Here is a 12072-nt window from a genome sequence, read left to right on the forward strand (position 1 = left end):
AAAAGCAATTAAGAATCGGGTGGCAGTTAGCCATCTGTGGACAGATAGGGCTTCCCTTCCTCAATTAGGGTAATGGGCAGCAGCTCCTGCTAAAATCTGAAATAAATGAGGAAGCTAGAGATAAACCTGAGCTGGCTTGATCACGGGAAAGGAGTGGCAGTGAAAGTGGGAAGTAAAAAACACTGTGCCTGAGCAGCTAGTAGAAGGATGGAGCGGTTTGTCCGTGTTCCCTGTGGCTTGTACCAGGGCTATGGGAACACACTACCTTTGGACCAACCTGGACTCTCAGGGCACAAACAGCCTGACTGGAGGCAAAACATGGATCCCCCGACTTTCCTGTCCAGGCCTGGGCTGCTGGTGCCTGCAAATGCCTCTGACTACTGCATGGACCCTTACAAACGAACACAGCTTAAAGCCATTCTTGCCCAGATGAATCCCAGTCTGAGGCTGCAGCTGTGCAAGGCCAACACCAAGGAGGTGGGTGTGCAGGTCAGTCTGCGAGTGGATAAGTCCGTGCAGTGCTCTCTGGGGCCTCGCACCCTGCGCAGCCGCTCCCCTTGGGACAGTGCTGGGCACAGAGTGCCCCTGGCAGGCTGGGGAGTCTATTTGCCAGTGATCAGCAGCAGAGGTTTGGTTCGGCTGCAGAAGAATGGGGACAGTGGGGAAAGTGAGGTGCTGAGTAGCCCTGCAGAGACTGGTCAACAGCCACCACCAGTGCCGAAGTTAGAAGATGGCAGGCAGAAGGAAGTTGGACAGCCTGAGGAGCTGGGGGACTCCGAGGCCACACATCCTCAAGAAGGGAAGAACAAGCTGGTGCAGAGAGACGAAGTCCCAGATCTGCTCCGGAAGCCCAACTTCCAGGTGGCCTTTCTCTTCTTAGTCTTCAACCAACCCAGGCATGCACGCTTGCTCACTCTTTGTCTCTTTGTCTTCCCCCCTCTCCCTCCTTCTCTCCCTCTCCTATTTGTAGGACAGTAAGAACAAATATTCTCTTGCTTCTGACACTTATTTGGTGGGGAGAGTGTTTTGCATTAGGTGCAATAATGGTCTGTATGTTCTGTAAATTTTTGGTAAAATAGGATGCCAACTGTGAAAGAAGTCTGGCAAACAGTGCTACCAGGAATGAGACAAGGGCTGCCATGTCTGTGAAATAGGAAATTGACTTCCGTTTTGGAGAGATTGTTCTGGTGGCATTGTGGAAAATGGTTTGGAAAACTGCAATTGACGGCAGCAAAAAGAATCCCAGAGTATTAGCTGAGATGAGACACTAAGTTAATGTGGCAGCACTGAGAATAGATATGTGAAATTGAGGCAGCATTTTTTTCCCCTGATACAAAACCATAAGTTTTTTTTTCCTTTTTTCCCTAAGATAGTAAAAGACTTCCTCCCCCCACTTCTTATTTTCAGTTTTTGGAACCAAAATATGGCTATTTTCATTGTAAAGATTGTAAAACCAGATGGGAGAGTGCTTATGTGTGGTGCATTTCTGGAACTAATAAGGTAAGTAAAAATGAGTGGGTGGGAGAGGAGGGTGGGGTGTGCTTAAAGGTTCAGTGGGGAGGATTTGCTTCCTGATGGAGCATGACCATTCACAAGCCCGTCTGAATTCATTTTGGCATCCTCAGTGTCGCACATACAATTGTAGTCTGCGAATGTTTGAGTAGAACTGACTTGTACTGTCCCTCTAAGCTCCTGAGCCATACACTGGGGATGTATTTGGTTTGGTAGTTGCTGAACAAAATCTCAAGTTATGTAGATGAGCTTTGTTCTTGTCTAAATTGGGCCTTTCTGGAACCTTTTTTAAGTTGGTGTATTTTGAACAGGTTTAGGAGTTAGCCCCAGGGAATTTCCACCATTTGTCCACAAGGTGGGGCAGTAAAAGAAATAATTTACCATAAAGGTTAGCTTGTAAGAGACTTAGGCTAAGCCTTCGTTTTATTATACTCCTCCTAATTTGAGTTAATTGTCAAAATATCAACATTGGGAAAAACTTCACATTATATTTTGTACTTTTGGATTTTCGTGAAAAACCATAGGCTCTGGTCTTTGTGGACCCTTCTGTGAGAATGAGAACGGCACAAGCCTGCAGAGATGATTCTGTCTCCATTCGCTTGGCTAATGCACTTTGTTTGCAACAGCTTGCCACCAGGCCTGTTTCATTAACTTCCAAAAGGCTTTGAGCTCAAATCTTCTGCTGTTGCATGTTTAGGTACTGCCTTTCTGGCTAAAGGACTATAAAGGGAGAGGGGAAAGAGACATGCAGTTTGACTTTTCAGACTAGCCATTTACTAGACCCAGGAGGTAAAACATTTTTAAACCAAGTTAAAATTACTTCCCTTCTGTTGCTAAAAGAGAAAAAAATAATTCAAACACTAGAATAGAAAGAACAACACATGGCTCTCTCTTCAAAAAATTCACTCTGTGGGTCAACATTGTGGCATAGATGGTTAAGCTACTTTGCTGATCCACTTCGGATCCATCTCCCAGCTAATAGCCTGAGAAAGCAATGGAGGATGGCCTAAGTTTTGGGCCCCTGCATCCTTAGGGTAGAATGGGAAAGCTCTTGGCTTCAGCCTGGCACAGCCCCAGCCATTGTAGCCATTTGAGGAGTGAATTAGTGGGTGGAAGATTATCTCTCTGTCTTCCTCTCTGCCCCTCTCTTTCTCTATTTTTCCCTCTCTCCCTGTAACTCTACCTTTCAAATAACATCACTCTGGTAGGATCAATGTAGACAAAATGCAGTTTGGTTATATATGCAGTGGGACCTAGAAATAACACAGAGGAGGGTGTTGAACTCCATGTGAGTGGTGGCACAATGATGTCTATGCAGGGTTTTAGAGGACAAATAGAGGAACAGTTTACCAAGTGGAGAAACACTGAAAAGCTCAAAATATAAGGGATAATGAACCAGGACAAAAGGAGGAAATCAAGGGTTTGGCCCATGTAGTAATATGTACGTTATTGGGTAGTTGTCATAACTAAGAAAAACTGAAGTAGTAGCAGTCTGATTTTTTACAAGTAAGGGAAATGAGATTGGAAGACTAAGAAAAAGTGATTGATAGAACTAGTAGAATTTAAAACCTTCTGAACACAGGGTGGGCAAGAAAGGAAGTTATAAAATGAAGAAATGGATTACTTAAGAAATGAGGGGTGGCATTTGCCCTACCAGTTAAGAAAGTTAGGGTGCTCACCTCTCAAATCAGAGTTCGTGGGTCGAACTCAGGGCTATAACTCCTGACTCTAGCTTCCTGCAAATGCAGACCCCTGTGGGAAGCAACAGTGATGGCTCAAGTAATTGGATTTTTGCCTATCATATGTGAGACCTGGAATGCGTTTCCAGCAACCTTTCCTCCACCCATTTTCTGGCTGTTATGGGCATTTGTAAGTAAATCAACAGATGGGTGTGCTCTCGGTGCTTCTCAAACAAATAAATTAATATATGTTTAAAAAATTGAACTGGGAGCCTAGGATGAGCTTATGTTAAAAAGGCAAATTTCTCTTCAGGTTTATTTCAAACAACTCTGTTGCAAATGCCAAAAGAGTTTTAACCCTTACCGAGTAGAAGCAATCCAATGTCAGGTAAGCATGCAGAACTCTTGGATTATATCTATTATACTTTTGTTTTTAAACATGAGCCCTCTATGGCAGAATGTCAAGATTTGAATAGAAGCAGATATGATATCAGAATGTTAGACTTTCTGTGTATTTGAAATTTTCTAATTAAAAAAAGAAATGAAAGCATAAATTCTAGTTTGCCTTTTTGGGGTGTGAGGGAATATGCACGATTTAGTTGCCTGATATGGTTTGTTTCTGTGTAGTGTGTATGTGTGTTTATGCTTAGAGATACACTGTGTATCCTTAGAGATACAGTGTATCATAGGTAACTATTAAGCTTTTATCATGTCAGACTTAAGGCTAAGTGCTTTACATGCATTATTTCCTGTAACTATAATCTTTATGATAAATTTTATCCCTACCTTGTAGATCAGAAAGCTGAATTCAATAATACAAACTAATCGGTGGTATTAAAGCTGGGGTTTGATTCCATGGTTTTGCCAGTGTTTAGAAAGTCTTAGAACTAGATGAAATCTTAACTTCCTATGAAGTCCTCTTGAGTTTGGGGATGGGGAGGGGGTCTAAAATAGCTAAAAGGAAACCTTTTCAGAAAAGTGTGAACTAGTTGTCTTTCATTATCAAGATTTCTTTTAACCTCTCAGTTCAATATTTTCCTATAATTAATATAAATGATTATTTTAAAAACTAGTTTATAAATGATTTGTCTTCCCATTTTTCTAGTCTGACATTCTTAGTCTGCTTATGTTAAATATAATTTTATAGTTAATATAATTGGGTTTATTTTATTTTAATTGTACATATTTATGGGTATAGTATAATTTGATTCATGTATTCAATGTGTAAATTAAATCAGGCTGGTTAACATTTCTGTCTCATCAAACATTAAAATTTTATTAATACTTAATATTTGTACAGATTAATGGGTACAGTGTGATATTTCAATAACTTCATATACAATGTAGAATCATCAGCTCAGGGAAATTAACATTTCCTCGTCTTGTTATTTATGTTTGGAGACTTTATGCTCCCCTGTTCTATTTGTACATAAAATACATAATAGATTGCTGTGGGCGACAGTAACTTGTGGTGCTATAGAACACTAGAACTTAGTCTTCCCAACTGTTGTGGTACCTGTTATTCAGCTTCCCTCTATTCATCTCCTCCACTTTCCCAACATCAAGTTATCACTATTATACATTCAGGTGGATTTTTTGTAAGATTTATTTATTTGAAAGGCAGAATTAGAAATATTTGTTTCACTCCCCAAATGGCTGCAATGGCTTTGTCTGGGTCTCCCTTGCGGGTGCAGGGCCCAAGCACTTGGGCCATCCTCCACTGCCTTCCCGGACCAAAGCAGAGAGCCGGATCAGAAGAGGAGCAGCCGGGACTAGAACCGGCGCCCATATGGGATGTCGGCGCTTCAGGCCAGGGCATTAACCTGCTGTGCCACAGCACCAGCCCCCTCGTGTTCACTTTGATATGTTTTTTTTCCCAAATCCTGTTATCCTCTCTGTTATCTTTAGTATTTTTTTGTGGTTACCAAGAGATGACATTATGACTCATTGATTTATCAATCTGGATAAATTACTAGTCTTACCTCTCCCTGACAATGTATTTTAGAACATTCTAATTCCATATCACTTTATTCTAACTTCCATGCTGTTCTTAAGCATTTTAACTTTACCCATATTTTAAAATTTACAAAATGTTATATAGTAAGTATTCATTTAGCTACATATTTATCTTTTCTATTCTTAGGTCTTTATAATTTTTTTAACTCTTTATATCTGGAATCATTTTCCTTTTACTTGAAGACACTTTAATATTTTTTGTAATGTAGGTCTGAAGGTGACCAATTCTAGTTTGCTTGGATATCTTTTGAAGAGATTTTGCTAGAAATAGGATTAAGTTTGAAACTTTCTGTCGTTGAAGAACTCACAATTCCTTTGAAGTAATCTCTTCACCCAACCCCTTGTTAAATCTGCTTGCTTTTAAGATAATTTCTCTCTGCTTTGATTATCAGCAGTTTACTTATGATTCCTTTTTATTTACCCTGCATAGGGATCATAGTATTTCTTGAGTCTGGTAGCTTGAAGATTTTTAACACTTTTGGAAAATTATCAACCATTGTCTTTACAAATATTCATTGACCATTCTGCCCCTCTCCTAATTACTCATATTAGACCTTTTCACCATATCCCATTTTGTCTTATATGTTTATTTCTGTATTTCCCTGCTTTAGTCTCTCCTTGCTTCAGGGTGGGTTTTAGGTACTTTTTTGGTTTTTTTTTAAAGATTTATTTTATTTATTTGAAAGGCAGAGTTAGGACAGATAGACATCTTCCATCTTCTGTTTCACTCCCTAAATGGCCACAATGGCCAGGACTGGGCCAAGCTGAAACCAGGAGCCGAGAACCAGGAGATTCATCTGGGTCTCCCACCTGGGTGCAGGGGTCCAAAGACTTGGGCCATCTTCAGCCATTTTCCCAGGTGCATGAGCTGGGAATGGGATTGGAAATGTAGCAGCTGGGACACAAACTGGCACCTGTATGGGATGCCGACAATTCGGGAGGCAGCTTAACTTGTTAGACCACAGCACCAGTCACCATCTACTCATTTCTTATTTCAGCTGTTTCTAATCCTATCCACAAATTGAGTTAGCCATTTGAGTTATTGTGTTTTCCTGTTAAAGAATTTTTTCTTTTTTACAAAAATTCCAGGGGCCAGGGTTGGGGTTGTGGCGCAACAGGTTAAGCCACTGCATGCAGTGCCAGTTTGCTACATTTCAAATCCAGCTCCCTGCTAATGCACCTGGGAAAGCAGCAGCAGATGGCCCAAATACTTGGGCCCCTTCCATCCACATGGGAGACACATGAAGTTCTGGGCTCCTTGTTTTGGCCTGTTCCAGCCCCAGCTTTTGGGGCCATTTGATGGAAGATCTCTCTCTGTCTCTCCTCTTTCTGTGGCTCTGCCTTTCAAATAAATAAACATCTTTAAAATTCCACTTCCTTGCTAAAAATAGTAAACTGATCTCCATGGACATAGTAAGCATTGTTATTTAAAATTTGTTCAGGTAATGCCATTAACCTTAATTTGTTGCTATCGCCTTTGCTTTCAAGTGTGTCATTCGTTCTTCTCATATACCTGATTTTTGATTGAGTGCTAGATGTCATATATGAAAAACTGCAGTGATAATTATGGTCACAGATAGTTCTTCCAGAGAGGATTTGTGTTTGCTTTTGGCAGGCAGATAGACTAGCAATTTTAGATAACTATTTGCCAGTCGGAGTTGAACTGTTGTGAAACTGGGCCTCAGTACCTGTGAGGGCAGGTCTGTTTTGGTGCATCCCTATTCTTAGGGTATGGCCCTATGTTCCCAATACAAATCCTGAGTTGCTTACCAGGGCTCTTATACTTTGATTAGATTCCTTAGCTTCATCAATGTGTTAGTTCCCTTTCCAGCTTCCTATGATCTTTTACCAGTCTCAGGATCAGCAGATAACTTTATTATTATTATTATTATTATTTTTTTTTTTTGACAGGCAGAGTGGACAGTGAGAGAGAGAGACAGAGAGAAAGGTCTTCCTTTTGCCGTTGGTTCACCCTCCAATGGCCGCCGCGGTAGCGCGCTGCGGCCGGCGCACCGCGCTGTTCCGATGGCAGGAGCCAGGTGCTTCTCCTGGTCTCCCATGGGGTGCAGGACCCAAGGACTTGGGCCATCCTCCACTGCACTCCCTAGCCACAGCAGAGAGCTGGCCTGGAAGAGGGGCAACCGGGACAGGATCGGTGCCCCGACCGGGACTAGAACCCGGTGTGCCGGCGCCGCAAGGCGGAGGATTAGCCTGTTGAGCTACGGCGCCGGCCAGCAGATAACTTTAGAGGGAAAACAGTCCCAAATGTCAGGTTTACTTACATTTTTGGATTTCTTTGTTGAATTTTTTTTTTAAGATTTATTTTATTTATTTGAAAGAGGTAGAGACAAAGTTCTTCCATCTGCTGGCTCACTCCCCAGATGGCTGTAATGGCCGGATCTGTGCTGATCCAAAGCCAGGAGCCAGGAGCTTCTTCTAGGTCTCCCAAGTGGGTGCAGGGGCCCAACCACTTGGGCCGTCTTCTGCTGCTTTCCCAGCCACAGCAGAGAGCTGTATCAGAAGAGGAGCAGCTGGGACTAGAACCGGGCCTATATGGGATGCTGGCGCTTCAGGCCAGGACTTTAACCCATTGCGCCACAGCACCAGCCCCACTTTGTCTAATTCTTTGATAATCCTTGAATGCCTTTTTTTTTTTTTTTTTTTTTTTTTTTTGACAGGCAGAGTGGATAGAGAGACAGAGAGACAGAGAAAGGTCTTCCTTTGCCGTTGGTTCACCCTCCAATGGCCGCCGCGGCCAGTGCGCTGTGGCTGGCGCACCGCGCTGATCCAATGGCAGGAGCCAGGTGCTTCTCCTGGTCTCCAATGGGGTGCAGGACCCAAGGACTTGGGCCATCCTCCACTGCACTCCCGGGCCACAGCAGAGAGCTGGCCTGGAAGAGGGGCAACCGGGACAGAATCCGGCACCCTGACCGGGACTAGAACCTGGTGTGCCAGTGCTGCAAGGCGGAGGATTAGCCTAGTGAGCCATGTCACCAGCCTTTTTTTTTTTTTTTTTTTTTTTAAGATCAGCTTTTCTAGTCATCCAGGAGGATTGGTTAGAATTATCCCATCCACCATGGCTAGAAACAAATCTATTTTTTTTTTAAATTTATTTGGAAGTCAGAGTTAGAGAGAGATCTTCTATCCATTGGTTCACTTCTCAAATGGCCACAAAAGCCAGGGCCGGTCCAGGCCAAAGCCAGGAGCCAGGAGCATCATCTGGATCTCTCATGTAGGTGGCAGGAGCTCAAACACTTGGGTCATCTTTCACTGCCTTTCCAAAGTGTATTAACAGGGAACTGGGTTGGGAAGTTTAGTTGGGATACAAAACAGCACCCATATGGGATGCCGGTGTTGCAGGCAGCAGCTTAGCCTGCTGCACCACAATGATGGCCCCAGAAGTCTACCTTCAGAGTAAATCCTTATTTTGTTGAGCCATTTATTATTACAAAATAGTGATGGGGCTAGAATTGTGGTGTAGAGGGTAAAAGCTGCCACCTGTTGGGGCTGGCACTTTGGTGTTGTGGGTGAGGCCCCCGTCTGCAGTGCTGGCATCCCATTTGGGCGTTGGTTTGAGTCCTGGCTGCTCCACTTCTGATCCAGCTCTCGGCTGTGGCCTGGGAAGACAGTAGAGGATGGCCCAAGTCCTTGGGCCCCTGCACCCACGTGGAAGAGGCTCCTGGCTCCTGGCTCCTGGCCTCGGATTGGCACAGCTCTGGCTGTTGTGGCCATTTGGGGAGTGAACCAGCGGATGGAAGACCTCTCTGTGTCTCTGCCTCTCCTCTCTGTGTATAACTCTGACTTTCAAATAAATAACTTTTTTTTTTTTTTTAAGTTGCTGCCTGTGACACTGACGTCCCATAGGGTGGCAGGTTGTATCCTGGTTTCCCCAATTCCAATCCAGCTCCCTGCTAATGGCCTGGGAAAAGAAGCAGAAAATGGCCCAATTCTTGGGCCCCTATACCCAAGTGGGAGACCTGGAGGAGTTTCCTGGTTCTTGGCTTTGACCTGGCCATTGTGGCCATCTGAGGAGTGAACCAGCAGATGGAAGATCTCACTGTCTCTCCCTCTCTCTAACTCCAACTTCTTTTTAAAGATTTATTTATTTGAAAGAGTTACAGAGAGAGAGAGAGAGGCAGAGAGAGAGAGAGGTCTTCCATCTGCTGGTTCACTCCCCAATTGGCAGCAATGGCTGGAGCTGTGCCGATCCAAAGCCAGGAGCTTCCTCGGGGTCTCCCGAGTGGGTGTAGAGGCCCAAGGACTTGGGCCATCCTCCACTGCTTTCCCAGGCCATAGCAGAGAGCTGGATCAGAAGAGGAGCAGCTGAGACTCGAACCGGCACCCACATGGGATGCCGGCACTGCAGGCGGCAGCTTAACCTGCCACTCCACAGCGCAGGGCCCCCCAACTTTCAAATAAATAAATCTTAAAAAGACAGTGATAATAAAATGAATTAATCTATAAAAAGTGCTTAGAACAGTGCTAACTGTTCTAAGTAAACATTATCTCTTCATTATTAGTTTTCTTATAGGAAGACATATCCCTTTGAGTAGAGAATGTGAATATAGTAGTGTTGTATTTAACATTCATGTTTGGAAAATGAAAAGGCCTATTTTCATACTATAAAAAGATAAACTTTGATCTACTCCATGTGGGTATAGGACATAAAAAGAAAATAGAGTGGTAATTATCAATGCAAAAGATTGGCAGAGATGAGTGTGGACCAGGGCAATATGCGAGTCTCCAAAGGATGTAATCTTCCACTGATCAGAAGACGGAATGGGATAATTGTTGGAAGGCCCTATTTTAAGTCATTGTCAGGGGAGTGGCTCTGTAGCTCAGCTGGTTGAGCTATGACCTGCTATGCTGGCATCACAGCTGAGCACTGGTTCAGTCCTGGCTGTTCTGCTCCCGATCTAGTTCCCTGCTCTAAAAGCAGCAGCAGATGGCCTATGTGGTTGGGCCCCCGCCACCCATGTGGGAGACTAGGTTGGAGTTCCTGGCTCAAGGCTTTGGCCTGGCTTAGCCCAAGGCAGCCATTGTGGCCATTTGAAAAGTAACTATTTGATGAAAGATTTCTGTCTGTCTCCCTGTCTCTCTCTCTTTATAACACGGCCTTTCAAATAAAAGAAGTGAATCTTTAAAAGAAAATTTTGTAAATATTAGACATGTCTGGAAACAAGAAAATTTTAGCTTTTTTTTAGAACATCTCTCCCTCCTAGTTCTAACAAGCTAAAATATCTCCAAACATTGTAAAATATCCCAGGGCTGGGGGAGGGGGAGATAAAGGTACTCCAGATTGAGAACCACTGCTCTACTCTTTTTAAATGTTTTCATTTATATAATCAATACCTGTTCAGTGCGCCTCACCTCCTCGTGACTATAATAGAAAAACATGTACAGTAAGGACACTGTATAAAACGATGTTATCTTAGTTGGCTCAGAAATACTCTCTTGAACATCTTCTGTGATCTTTGATCTTGATGCAAATGTGTGGCATTTAATGGGATACAAGTGGTTTTGTACAATTTGATCACAGGTTTCTCCTAGGACTCAAGGGAAAATGAAGATACTGGGAATGGGATCATGGAAAGGAGTGTTTTGATTTTAAGATTTATATTTGAAATAATAACTTGATCATTTAGTATTGAAATTGTTCCTTGTTTCCTAAAGACATGTTCAAAGTCTCGTTGTTCCTGTCCTCAAAAGAAAAGACACATTGATCTAAGGAGGCCTCATCGACAGGAACTGTGTGGTCGCTGCAAAGACAAGAAATTCTCCTGTGGCAGTATTTACAGCTTTAAGTGCATCATGTGACAGGCAGTAATTCTTGTATAGGATACAAACCCTTTCTGTAAGTTACTGTGCTGTCTTCCTTTTTTGTGCAACTTAGCTCTGACCTGGCATTGGAAATTTGACTAGCTTTTGTACTTTTTGTAGGTTACATAACAATTGTACAGTATGACTAAAATAAAATAAAATGCATGTGAACTGGAAAATGAAGACAACTGGTGATTTTTTTTTTTTTTTTGGTAAAAACATTAAGATAGTACCCACAGTTTCCAAATGTTGGGACTTACATGAAGGAAACAATGAAGAGGAAAAATGATCTATGATAAGCTTGGTCTTTAAGCATTGGAATATAGAGATGACCAAGTGGTAATATCCTTGCCTTTAAGTGTACATATTTATAGCAAATGCTGAAACAGCACTTAGCATGTTCCAAACATTGTTACAACTCATCACAGCAGTCATATTCAGTGGAAATTATTATACCTTTTTTTTTTTTTTTGACAGGCAGAGTGGACAGTGAGAGAGAGACAGAGAGAAAGGTCTTCCTTTGCCGTTGGTTCACCCTCTAATGGCCGCCGCGGTAGCGCGCTGCGGCCGGCGCACCGCGCTGTTCCGATGGCAGGAGCCAGGTGCTTATCCTGGTCTCCCATGGGGTGCAGGGCCCAAGAACTTGGGCCATCCTCCACTGCACTCCCTGGCCACAGCAGAGAGCTGGCCTGGAAGAGGGGCAACCGGGACAGGATCGGTGCCCCGACCGGGACTAGAACCCGGTGTGCCGGCGCCGCAAGGCGGAGGATTAGCCTGTTGAGCCACGGCGCCGGCTATTATACCTTTTAATAGATGAAATGGAGACACAGAGGTGTAAGTCAGAGCCAGGACTTGAACTCAGGTAAATTAGGACTTGCTCCATGGTTCTAACCAATATATTATTTCCTCTCAAATTCAGATTGTGATATGTGAAATCATTCATGAATGAAACAGGATACTATGACAAAGTAAACCCTTCAGGATGACTGGGGAAAAAACAAGAGAATTAAGGCCTACAATATGAAGGGAATTGAGAAAAGATTAT

At 43.1% G+C, this 12072-nt stretch overlaps 1 protein-coding gene across 1 annotated transcript; it reads left to right on the forward strand.

Moving 5' to 3' along the window:
- Positions 1-207: 207 nt before the first annotated feature.
- On the forward strand, positions 208-11024 carry ZAR1L (zygote arrest 1 like). Its single transcript, XM_062195371.1, has 4 exons — positions 208-861; positions 1408-1500; positions 3505-3579; positions 10881-11024. The coding sequence occupies exons 1-4, from the start codon at positions 208-210 to the stop codon at positions 11022-11024; spliced, it is 966 nt and encodes a 321-aa protein (XP_062051355.1).
- The last annotated feature ends 1048 nt before the right edge of the window (positions 11025-12072 follow it).

The sequence above is a fragment of the Lepus europaeus genome, chromosome 6 (genome assembly GCF_033115175.1).
Source record: "Lepus europaeus isolate LE1 chromosome 6, mLepTim1.pri, whole genome shotgun sequence".
Classification (NCBI taxonomy): Eukaryota; Metazoa; Chordata; class Mammalia; order Lagomorpha; family Leporidae; genus Lepus; species Lepus europaeus.